Source organism: Apteryx mantelli, chromosome 15 (genome assembly GCF_036417845.1).
Source record: "Apteryx mantelli isolate bAptMan1 chromosome 15, bAptMan1.hap1, whole genome shotgun sequence".
In the NCBI taxonomy this organism is placed as follows: Eukaryota; Metazoa; Chordata; class Aves; order Apterygiformes; family Apterygidae; genus Apteryx; species Apteryx mantelli.
Window position 1 is genome coordinate 22,678,005 of NC_089992.1, and position 12,956 is coordinate 22,690,960.

The window sequence follows — 12,956 nt, forward strand, 5'->3', positions numbered from 1 at the left end:
ATTGAGAGATGGCTACTTGTGTATGGGAAAATTCCAGTGTGAAATGAATGAATACTTCTTATTGACTGTTAGCCGAAAATGAAACATACTTCTACCGTCAAAAATGTACAATTTTTATGAGCTGAAATTTCGAAAAAATCTCTTTCTTTTCCTAATTAGCTTGGTTACTCAGTATATTTTCAAATAATAGGCTTCCTCTCCTATTTGTCTTTTGCATTCTAAACTCCAAGACCTAGAAGTGTTATGCTGTGAATGGGAGATATTAAGTAGGGTCTGGTGCAGTATTCTTCTGTGGTCTCTCAGAACTCTTCAGCCACACACTACAACATGCTCCTGAAGGTTTGCTCATTGGTGCATTTATCTGGAAGTTTAGACTTTATCTGGACTTGCCTATTCTGAGAACTATTACTTTATTAATTGCTGGAGAATCATTCTATGTGTACCACTTAACAGCAGCCAGGTAAAGGTTCCCTAAAAGATGTTTTTTGGAGAGGATATTTTATCATGAAAAAACAAAGTTCAGTTTAGGTATGGACTGAACATGCAGGATTCTTTTTGAGACCTTACCCTGGAGCACTGGAATACTGTGGTCATGTTTTGTCTACAGTTATACATAGATGACCCTTTTTAGAGGTCAGGAAACAGTTCCAGGGTGGGGATTAGCTGTTTTGGGGGGCTGTTAAAAACCAGGAAAGCCATGCTTCCATCACTATGACATAATGTTGTATCTCAGGAAGTCTGTAAGCTCAAATATAATTGTTAAAGTTTTCATAAAAGCTGAATGCTTTCTGCTTTTAAAATGTAGTGTTTAAAATGCAATGTCATGCTTTTTTGCTTTTGTTCTGGGAGATGTTGGGAAGGAGCAAAATACAGCTGCAAATTCTTTTTGAGAGTAGTTCTTTAAAAGGAAAGGGAGTGCTAATGGCTGTAATTGACAGTTGTCTAACTAAAGAACCTCTGGCCTAAAGTGTAGGATTAAATGTCATTATCAATCCTCAGGTAATCCATGTACTTATTTCCAACAGGCTGTAAAAGGTAACCAAGGAAAGTAAGTTGCCTAAATTTGCAGTACTGTACCTGCACTTCTGCTGGGAAATGTTTGGGGTCCACAAATCCGAAAAGACAGAATATTAACAAAGCTTGCTGTGTTCTGCTGGTTTGCCTAATCTCTTTTTGTGATCAAGGCAGTGAACTTCTGATTATTATATTATATTGAGGTGATATGTATGTTGTAGTCCTTCTGAAAATCAAATCTTTTTCCGTGTTCCCACTCCTTAGTGTGAATAAACCAGTTACTGACCTTTTGTCAAGGATCGTGCAGACTTTAGTTGTCATTTAATGTTGCAATAAAAATTGTATAATGTGTATTCTAGTCAGTTTGTCACAACTACTTCTAGATGTCTGAAACTGAGAAATGACTAATAGTTTGATATATACAAGGTGAAGTGGTATACTAACCAGTTTTTGAGATATCCACAATAAAAGGGTTAAGATTAATAGCACTTTAAAGCATCAGACTGTTTCTGAAGTTTGGCTGTATTCTTAGCTCTCTTATAGATTTCCTATATGATGTCCTTTAATCCATCTATGCCTCTTTATCCATATATAGGAATGTTGGGATACTATTTATGCTTCAGCCCAGAGGAACCATATTTACTTAACAAATATATATAGAAATGAAATCATCAAAAGGAAATATAAAAACAGTGTAAATCTTTACCGTTTGCTAAATATGGTAAATACTCAAACCTGAATGCCAAATATCTTTCAGAACACTTAAAACTAAACATGAATTAGGAATCTTTTCAAACATAAGTACTTGAAACATTGGCTGTGTTCCATGTGAGAACTCCATCCTCCTGTCCGTTCAGTCTTCAGCCTACTTGAAGAGACTTATATCCTCTGTTAGGACTAAATTTACTGTGTACATAGATCAACTCTTCTTTGCAGAGCTCATGCCTGTTTCCTGTTTGCAGCCCCTCCTTTCCTATGCCAGATGAGCAGCTGGGGAAAAGGGAAGTTGGTTGGGGGTGCTGTCGTAAGAGCAGATCTAGGTCTCACTCACCTTTTTCCCAGGTTCTCCTTGTTTGCTCTTTGGCTTCAAGCTCTAGGCGGTGATGCTCTGCTCTTCGTCACTGTTTTCCCCTGGATTCTCTGGCTTCTTGCCTATGATATGATGGGATATGTGCAAAGAAGAGATGGCAGTGTCGGTAAGAAAGTGGGTGGAAGAAGTTAGCAACTATCCTCAGAGCAATTTGTCTAGGTTACTGGAAATGGCTTGGGTATCAGATGAAACACTGAAGATGTTTACAAGCTGTTTTGAGCACTCTTGGCCTAGAATATTTAGGCATACTGTTGGCATAGCTTCTTTCTTTTCAGTGCTTTTTCAGCAGCAAAATTAGGGATTTTAGTTTTGTATGCCACAGTTGTTCCAGAAATGTGCTCTCTGCCTGTCTTTTCCCATACCTCGCAAGCATCTCTGGATGTCTGATGTACTGCTTAAAACTGGAGAGCAGTCAGCTCGTTCCAACTATCTATACCATTCTTCATTTTTTTCTGTTTTCCATTCATGAAACTATATGACATTCCTGAGGATGAAGATGAGGCTGGGTAAAGCTTTATGCTATCGTGTCTACATCCCACTGTTGATATAAGCTCATACCTTTATGGAAGTATGTGTGTTTTTGTATGATTTTATAACTTCTGTATGCATTCCCCTTTTGTGGATGAAATAGGAATCCTGATATGTGCCCATTTAAAAACGCATTTAAGAACCAATTTCTTTAAAACTTTTATTGAAATTTTGACTGTAGTCTTTTCCTATATCACTTTATCTTTACACATTTTAGTGGTGGGCTAAGGAAAATTTGGAATCTTGTTAGCACTGGTCAAAACATCTGTCTGCTGTTCCAGAAGAGAGCGCTTGGCAGAATGGTACTCTGTGACTGTCATTTGGTTTTGTTCCTTTTCTTTTCATGAATCTAGGTGAGGTTCCATCATGTGGTGCCTACTGATTTCTTGATCTTTGCTTGAACCTCATGCCTGTTCTACCAAGCTTGTTTTTATTACTTTTCTTATTATTTTTTTCCTTCATAGTCTGTTTGAGTTCTATACAATTTGTGTCATATGATGCAATTGATATGTATGCAAAACCATCCCAAATTAAAGACAGTGTTTCAGAAGAGCCTTGGCTGAGAGATTTTGTTACACTTAATGCAATATTCATCCATACTGTCATCATTCCCTGATCGAAGTTTGTCCATCACTGGAGAGCTTTAAGAACAGATTAGAGACTAAGCTCCCCAAGCTGTTATTCCGGTTCTTCACTACTTTTGTTATTAGAAAGATTTTGCTAGCCTTAGGTCTGTTGATCCTTTAAAGAAATAGCAGATCAGCTTGAGAGCATTTATATAACTGTTATTTTGCACAGTTAACACTATCTAAAATTGTGATTTCTTCTGAGGTATCTAAGATATCTTGTAAGATATATAAATTCTTATAAGATGTATAAGTTCTAAAGATATATTTAGTTTGCAAAGATGTTTCAGATTTTTGTCTGCTGAAATTCATTCTTTCTGTGTTGGAATAGTGCAAGGCAACAGCAAGCATGAGAAAAATGAGAGGAAAAGCATATGGAAATTGATATGTCATATTTTTCTAAAGATTAGTAGTTTCTAAAAACAGGCAGAATAAGTTGCATGTTTTGTGTAAGAGTCATTTACTCTTCCCACACTTCATTTCCTCTAACCTTTGCCCCTATACCCATATCAGCGCATTAAAACATCCAGTTCCATACTGTCTTTGTTGCTCTTGAGGTCAGAGTAGATGCTTTCACATTGGGTCATGTAGCCTGTGGTGAGTCATTCTTTGAAGTATATATTCAATCTCTTCAGTATATTCTCACATCCAAAGTATTCAACTCCCTATTCTGTAAAATGATCGGTAATGACTTGTTTTGGTGGGTATGTGCATGAGAAATTCCAATCTGTCTTCCTCTGTAGCAGTAGCTACAGTTTCTAGTCAAGGAATTTAAGTGAGCTATGAGGATATGCTAGCTTTCCTGACAACTTTTGTGATGAGTGGGGCCTTGAGAGATAGCAGAAATGATGAAATTATTTTTAAAACAACTTACCAGTCTCAGCAGTAGTTGTACTCACTATTAAATTACTTTATTTTCAAATATGTAATTTAGCACTTCACTCATTGGTCAGAATCTGGATTCCCTGACATTCAGAGTTATTCTTTCTAGTTCACAGTAAATGTATAGTATTTTAAATCATCACAGCAGTCTGCAGCCATTAACAAATACTGTTTCTTGCTTCACTTACATGATGCTGGTAGATGTTAGAGCTGGGCAAATGCCATGAAAAGCTTCAGATTCTGTTCATTTACAGTTTTAATAAACTGCTTAGCTCATGACACTCTTATGTTTGCATTACACAAACACAGAAATGATTCAGTCTGACATAAATATTCAGAGGAACTGAACTTTAATTTTGAATAAAAGTAACTGTTTACTCACTGAATGAGGAAGCTAACAGTACCTGGTAACTTCTTTGATCATTTATAATCACTGGTTTCAGAGAAATGTCTGTGCTCAAGGCATAATTTGTGTGTCTGTTATATGGTTGTTGGTTGTTTTGTTTTGTTTTTTTTATGGGGGTAGCTCTTTTGCCTTAACATAAATAGCTATAGGAAAACTTGGCTGTCCTGTGAAACAGGTTCTCAGATTCTGTTAGAGAAACTTCCAAATGATAAAGCAAGTGAAGTGGTAGACCAGATTGCTTACAGTAACTGGATACTCAGAAGAGGCTTTTTAAGGACAAACTACACAAACCTGTGTCATTCCTGGTAGAGATATACTGAACTTCCCTTAAGTAGAGTCATGAAGTAAAAGAATTCTCAGGATCTATTCCAATACTTATTTTTTGTGATCTGAATATTTTAGATGTTCTTGATCTATGACGTGATGATTAAATTAATTTTGCAGAGATGTATATGTTATAGTGTTACTTAAATGACAACTGGTGCTAATTAAGAAAGTTAATTCAGAAAAATATGAACTATCCCAATCTTCAGACATTTAATGCCTGCTATTGAGGACTGGATGACAAAGCCTTCCCTCCTGGTACCTGCATAGGAGTTAATGATTTAGCTATCTAGAGGTGGATAACAGGACTAATTGTATGGTCATCTCAATTTGGGGTTTTATTTTCTCTCAAGTAATCTGAAAAAGGTTGAGTTTGACTGGTGCAAAATTTATTTCATGTATTCGAAGGGAAGAGCTCAGGGGGGAAATTGTTTTGCTTTTGTTTTCAGAGAGTTGCATATACACCTTTGCTCTCTGAACAGGGGCATAAACTCTAGAAAACAGGATTTTGTACATAAGAGATCTCATGTATGACCCACATAATGCATTCTTATAAATACGGGTTAAATATAGAACCAAACACTTAAGTGGTGTTTTTTTTGTTTTTTTAAAATACATTTCTGCAGCTGTTTGGCAGCTCTTACTGAGGTTTGAGTATTAATAGCTTTGTCAGTGTTTGCCACAAAGATCCAAATAAACTAAGCATAAAACTAAGCTTTACATCTTTCCCTTAAGTTGCTTGGAAATGTAATGTAACTTGGAAATTTTTTTCTGAGAGTTTTTATTTTGGTCTCCAGTGTGTGTTTTTTTTTTTCTGGCAAGAAGTAAAAATAAAAGCAGTTGGCTGTTCTCTTATATATACTTTTTGGTCTGACAAAAAAAAACCCTTCATCTCGTTAGGTTTGGCTCGCAATTTTCCTGAAGATGCAAAGACTTTTGTCTAATGAGTTGTCTGTAGGAAAAAGTTGGATCTGATTTTGCAGTCAAGGATGTTGGATAATATACTTCTGCTCCAGTTTGATGGAGGACAACGCTGCTGTCGAGAGAGAATCTGAACTTCCTCTAACAACTCCAAAAGCATTATGGTGTTAATTTGGAGTGTATTTCAGTTTTCTTTGATATTCTGACTAGACTTAATGCAGACAGACAGAGGAAGTAGTGTTCCTATGGTTTTTCTCTCAATAAATCATCTGATTTTAAGTTATGGAAGGCATGAAGTGTTTCAATTCTAATGCTTAGGCAAGGAGTACTGTGGTTCTTCTGTGAAGTAGCAGAAAATCTTTATCTGCTGTCCTCTAAATGGTAAGTTTTGGAGCTATTAGTTCTGGCGAAGAAGTATGAGAGGCATCAGGACCAGGAAGTATGGGAGGAAAATCTTCCACTCCGCAGTAATGTTTCTAAAACTAGCATTGGCAATGAGGTAATCGGAACTCATGCAGTGTTTTATTTACAGGCTGTGTTTCAGATGTTGACTTCATATTTAAATATACTTAACTTTATTATAAATATATATTTATAACTTTGCCTTTTAATTAGATGACTAAATATTAATTCTTGCTTTTACTTAGGATCTGATATGTTTTTAATTCATTGAAAAGATAACTTTACTGAGGACAATTTTCACCATTCCTTTCCAGTGTTTAGGACCATCTTAAGACTCTGGCCTTGTAATGAGTTGGAAGTCGGTCTGCATTTGACAGTGGCTTATTGCATGTTCAGCAAGACCAGACTTGCGGCACTGTAGAGTCCAGTTTTACTTCACATATGCTATGAAGTCACTTTGCACAAGCAAAGCAAGTTTTGCTTTTCAGAAGTGGTGAACGTGCTTTGGAGTAGGTACAATAATTGCTCTGGTTTGGGTCTGGTACAGACTTTTTCATGGTTTGGGCTGTGCCATGAGATAGCTCTGCATAGTTTTAGAGAAGAATGGCTACTTATAGCTGGTGCTGTTGTACAAGTACTGGCCATGAACATGTTTCTCTCTAAATCTAGTCTCATTCTCTGAAAAATAAAGATGCAAGTGTGCTCTGTTCAGATGATCTGATGAATAAAATCATGTTTGATGGCACTCAGGCATATTTTAAATGGCATCTTTGCTGTATGAGTAATATGGCTTGATTCCTTGAAGGAAAAGTTGATTGTTACAAATTTTACCCTTCACTTATGCATGCATAGGTGCTTTTTTTCTTTTTTCTTTTTTTTTTTAAAGTTAGTCTTAGTCTTTACACTTGACATCAGCCATGTGTTTAGGTGTGTGGCCCAACAGCGTTATAACAATGCAGCCACAGTAATGGTGTTACAGAAAAGTCAGTTGTTCTGTTTAGCCCCGTCATGATTTGTTCTCAGCTGTGCTGTGACAACTACCTTCTCTTTTAACTTTTTCTTTCTACTGTACACGTGTGATTAGAAATTAGGTTATATGATAGTTCTGAGTCTACCCAAAATATGACTCAGCCAGCCACTTCATTTTTGGGGATAAAACAGTTATATGATCTTTTCTTACTAGAATAACATTCTCTACAATTGCATGCTATGGACCACAACAGTTAAACTTCCTTTCTTAATTTCTTCTCACATTATCTAAATTATACTTTTGGTTTTTGAAGGTAATTGGTTCCCTACTGCTTGAGTCTTCTGCCTGTTGATGTATATCGTAGAACTTATATTTTTATGGGATTTTTAGTTCTTTTCTCTTTTTCTCATTAATACTGTCAAACCGTGTTTGTACAGCTCTGTAGTAGTGAGTACTCACTGTAAGTGAATTGTCTGGCTAGAAAATTTAAAATGAAAGTGTCAGAAGACTGTTGTAGAGTTTCTGGGCCATGAAGTCTTTGTTTCCTCTGAGAGATGAGGGAAGGAAGGAACAAAAAGAGAAGAATTAAGCCAGATCTTTGAAGGCTTAGGATAACATGGAGCCTTCCCTTGGCTCGTAAAGAGGTTTAACTAATGTTGGTATAAGCGTCTAATGGATCTTTGGAAATCTTGTTGATGTTTCAACACTGAGAACATGGTTGGAGACTTGTTACTGAGACTTTTCTTGGTCCCATCTTGGATTTTTGCTTACCTTTGGTCACACATAATGCTGCCTTGTTCTCTGGAGCGTAAACTTGTAATCTTCCTCCTTGATCACTGTCTTTGTTTGCTTTGGCTTTGTTCGTTTGTCTTGTTATTTTTCCCCCTCTTTACATCTGGCTTGGTAATGCACCTCAAACCAGATATCCAAGAAGTTTTCCAGCTTCTATAAATCAAGTTGTCACTGCTGTTCCACAGCTGACCAGTATGATACTGGGTGTATGAAATACAAGAAAAAAACCCAAACCTCAACTTTATTTGGAGTTTACACTTGGAGGAAAACCAGTACAAGAAAGAGCCTGGGGTGTTTGGAACTAAGGTAAAGTCAGAAAAATGTATCACTGATGATATTGGCTCATCTGCAGTAGAATGGGTGCTGTATGTCTGCTGCTGGCAGTCCAAGAACAGTGTTGCAATATTGAATTTAAAATTGGGAACAGAATCTCTACAGTAATTGCATGGTGGTAAGATTGAGCACTGCAGTTTTGGTTCGGCTGCACTCTGTTCTGCCTTATGTAAGCTCTAAAGAAATATAACTGAGTACGGATATATACCAAAATACGTCACAGTTCTGCAAGCACTGCAACGATGTAGTCAAAATCAGTCTTTCTGTGTTCAAACTTATCTGGCTTTTTCCTTAAGCCAGCACAACTAGTAGTATGGCAGTGCAGTGAACTTAGAACTGCTCTAGTTTGAATTAGTTGCTTTTGGAGATGGTGCCTATTTACGTTGCGTTGAAGTGCTTGTGAGATTGATTTTAATCTCCAAACCTTTATAGTTTATTTCTGCATTTGGGTAGATGCATACTATTTTCATTTTTTCAACTGTACTTGTAAGCCATTAAAAAAGTAGTCAAATGTGTCTCATTTTGAGCTCCTTAGCCAGCTTTCACATTGACAAAGCTATGCAAATATTAGTTTCAGAACAGATCTAGTTAGGGCTTGCCAACTGCCTTTTTCAAGGCCTGCAAATTCTGCTGGAGCTCAAGTTTGAGGAGCAGTAATTCCCTTCTTCCCCACTACCACTGTTTTCTTTAGGTTTTTGTTTTGCTACATTTCTGAAATGAACGTACAACTCTGCAGTGGGGTTGAAACTAGGTGCCAGTGGCTTTGGAGCAAAGGGATGGGATGTTGTTAAGTTAAGGAAGTGCAACTGAAAGACTTGTGTAGATTCCCATCAGTTCTCACTCAGCTTTTTGGTAACAGTCTTGTTTTCTTGTTTGCTGAGATAGATTAGAAGCCGTTGTAAAACTACTGATGTTAGACTTCTTTAGGACCTGGCTCAGTATCAGCTGAAAGAGTTAGTATCTAAAGCATATGGGTTAAATAAAACAAACATTAAAGAAGAATGAAGTGTGTGTTCTCCCAGCTTCCTGTGTTTGTGTTCTGTTTATATGTTGTTAAGGTTGATGTCCGGCTGCCTCCCCAAAGTTTGAAAGCAAGCTTATACTCTGCTGCAGCTGACTTGGTCCAGATGTGAACAGACAAATGGGGAACCTGGTGAGAAGGTCACAGTAGGCATGAGGGACAGAAACACTGTAATGGTATGTTCAGATGCAGAGAGCATGTGTGGGAGTGCTGAGTGCCACCAGATTGAAATGGTGAGGTTATGAAGAGGCCCTTGACCCCTGAGAAGGCTGCTAGAGAAGCCTGGGTAACAAAGAAAGCTTTTTTATTTTTTCAAAGACATGCACAAAGCTTTGCAAATACATTTCAAAATATATATGAAAGGTTTTGGCCTAATTGCCTAGACTTTTTTTTTTTTTTTTAAGAGATTAAAAGAGGTTGTATAACAAAGCAAAACTTCATTACTCTTAAATTGTTTCATACAGTGATCAAGTATGCTATATATTTAGTAGTTGTGCTTAAACAGCTTTCTGGGTATCAGAAGAGCTCATTCCTCCAATCATCTGAATTTTCAGATTTTTCTTGTATTTAAAGCCCCAACCTTGATTTAGCTAGATTTTCTACATGTGAAAAAGTGTTCAGTTTGTTCTCCTTTCATTAATAATTAAAATACTAATTATTCCACGAGTGGTTCTCAACACTTTCCCCGAAAGCATTGCACTGTTTGGGAGCTTTCAGTCAACTTCCTCTCTTTTTTTGTAGGAGATGTTAGCACTTGGAAAAAAGCATAATGTAAGGTTCCAGTTCATAGATCTGTAGATGTTGCTTGGAAGGGACATCTGGAGGTCATCTTAGTCCAGCATCCCATTCAGAGCAGGTCTATTGCCAACACTAGTCTAGGTCAGCTACAGCTTTGTCTGAGTACTTGAAATCTCCAAGGATAAAGATTCCACCACCTCTCTGGTAACTGTTCAACTGCTGCGCTACTCTACTAGTGACGTTTGTTTTCCTAATGTCCAATCTGAACCTCTAAAAACACAACTATAGCCATTGCCACTACTGAGAATTTGGTTCTGTCATCTTTGGTACTTCCCTGCAAGTAGCTGTAGGCACCTCTTAGACTGGCCCTTAGCCTCCTGTGCCAGACTACTCATGCCCAGTTTCCTCAACATCTCCTGTCAGGTCGCATGCTCTAAGCCTCTCTCTGTCGTCGCAGCCCTTTGCTGAACACTCTCCAGTTTTTGCCACATCTCTCTTGAACTGGGGTCCCAAAACTAGACTCAGTTCATGATTTATAATACTAGAGTAGGAATTCAGTTTCCTTCCTTCCTAGCTGAGTCTTTCTTTTACCTGAATAAAGGATGTTTCTCTACTAGAGGTCAAAGTTTGTGCCACCTAGAAACAGTCTACTTAGTTTTAATTATTTTCTAGATAAGGGATCGGAATGATGGGATTCTTAAGAACAATCTAAAGATCTGAACAGTTGGAAAAGCAGAAGAGAGAAGGGTGGATGTCATCTGAAAAATGAAAGAGAGAAGGTAACTACTCTCCTTTCTTGCATTTTTCTTCTTCATGTATGAGAAGGATATCTTGTTTGGAACTTAAATTTACTCTCTGTATCTGGTGCCTGTTACACCTAGACCTCCAACTGATGTGCTGGTGTGAGCGTTAACTGAATGTTTGCTTAGCTGAACGAATTGGAGACTTACTGGAGTGATTCTTTTATCATCTAGTGAGGCCTCTAGCATCTGTAATATCTTGTGAAGGTGCAGAGATGATGTGTTACTCAAGGGAGTAAATATTCCTGTGCTATCAAAGTGAGTCATGAAATGAATAGAGCAGAGCTCGCAATCTCAGAACAGGATGTCAGATTTGGAAAAGCATGAAGGAAGTAGTAGTATTAGCAGTTAAAATGCTCTTATTTTCCTTGAGTCTGGTACTCAAGTCAGTACATCCTGCTCTTCTAGTGTGCTCTGTTTATTTTTTAAAAAAGGGGGGGGGAGCAGTATTTGTTGTGATAGGAATCTGCAAGAGATGTAAGAAAGTGTCATTACTTTTGCTCATAGAAAAATTTTCTCTATGAAATTATGAGGGGGAAAAAACCTTGTAATTTTAGACATGTGGTGGAGGATTTTGAGACTCAGATCACCTTAGTTTGATCTCGGTGCTGAATGGAAAGCATACTGATCCAGGAGAAAACAGCACAAGATTATAACTTACGTTAGCCTCTCCAAGTTTAAAGTCCAACTATACTAGCTGAAAGTTGGTAACAATACTCAAGTGGAATATCTGATAGTTCTTCAAAGATGACTTCTAAACTAAAGGAACAGAAAGTTAACTGGTATTTCCCTGTGAGACAGGCTGAAACTGCAACCAGTAATTGTGAGTTTTTGTTTATGCTTTTTTGTTTTGGGGTTTGTTTTTCTCCAATACAATGATATATTTTATTAAGAAAGGGGGTGAATTAATTTCATTATTCATGGTTTTCTTATCTCATGCATCAAATTTCCATGGAAGGCAACAAGGATACAAAAGAAATGGATTCTAACTTGGGAGTAGTTTGTTAAATGAGAAGTTACATTGTGCCTCAAATAATTGATTGCTCACTTCTGTATTTTTTTATGGAAGTCTGTAAATTGAAAATAATCCAGCTACCATTGCTGTGTAGTCTTATTTAGGAATAACACACAACTATGTGTACAGCTATATCATGAAAATATGGACAAGGAATTGGCAAATGCAACCTTGAAATGAAGCTTCAGGGGAGACTTAGAGTTGCAGGTTTCTCTTGGGCCAATGCAGGAACTGATGTGTGGTGAAGATGAACGTTTCTAGGCTGAATGGCAGGGTAGATTGGAAGAGTGGGATCTGTGTAGTGATGTGCTGATTATATGATGAATGTAAACTTGTCTACAGGGAGGAACTAGGATGCTACAGTGTGATTTCCAGCTACAGCTGCTCTGGCCCTGGGCTCAGAGGTAAACTCTGGATGGAGCATCATTTATGACCTTTTTCTTCTCTGACCTTAAGCACAGCTGCTTGGAGGGTCTGTCCTGAGGTCAACCAGCTATGACTGGCACATAGGTTTATGGAGTAAAAAAGGAAACTGGTTCTGTGCTGTCACTGCAGATGTATTGAGGTATCAGTGCAGTGGCAGAGGAGCAAGGAGAGCAAGGGAGACAAATCCTCACAGTGTTGCACACATTATATGCAAATGAAGGTGGGTTTGTGGATCTGAGTTGCAAAAAGCTTTGAAGTTGAAAAGCTGAAAAATTAGTTAGCTTGGCTGCTGGGTTAAATAGGGGCTAATGGGTTGTGATATGTCTATGAGCTGACAGTAAATTAGACTTACATAATGTTTAAAAAGATGTGCTGCTTATGGGAAACAATGAAATAATTTACCTTTTCCCCCTTTTTTACTAGAGGAATGGAGAACTTGGTGGCTGGTTCCACCCTTCCTCCGCTTTTTGCGGATGAAGATGGATCTAAGGAAGGTAGTGAAATTACTGTAACTGGGTAAGCAAATACTTTTTTTTTTTTTTTTTTTTTTTGCTTTGCTGATAGACACCATCTCTGGATTTGCCAGGGAAACTGTTTCAGTGGGAAGAAAGGTATGCTAAGTAAACTCTCCAGAAGAAGGAAAAACTTATGCAACACTCCCTTGGCCT

The 12,956-nt window shown here is 37.6% G+C and overlaps 1 protein-coding gene across 5 annotated transcripts in view; it reads left to right on the plus strand.

Moving 5' to 3' along the window:
* Positions 1 to 12,956, plus strand: part of HMG20A (high mobility group 20A) — a 44,158-nt gene that overhangs the window by 10,996 nt on the left and 20,206 nt on the right. For 2 of the 5 annotated variants that reach the window (XM_067305475.1, XM_067305476.1), the window contains exons 2-3: positions 10,720 to 10,826; positions 12,712 to 12,804. In XM_067305475.1, coding sequence (XP_067161576.1) covers positions 10,813 to 10,826; positions 12,712 to 12,804 — 107 coding nt within the window. In that variant the 5' untranslated portion in view covers positions 10,720 to 10,812. Of the gene's footprint in view, positions 1 to 2,146; positions 2,211 to 10,719; positions 10,827 to 12,711; positions 12,805 to 12,956 lie in introns of those variants that run through there. The other 3 variants (XM_067305478.1, XM_067305477.1, XM_013957272.2) reach the window with 2 other exon arrangements.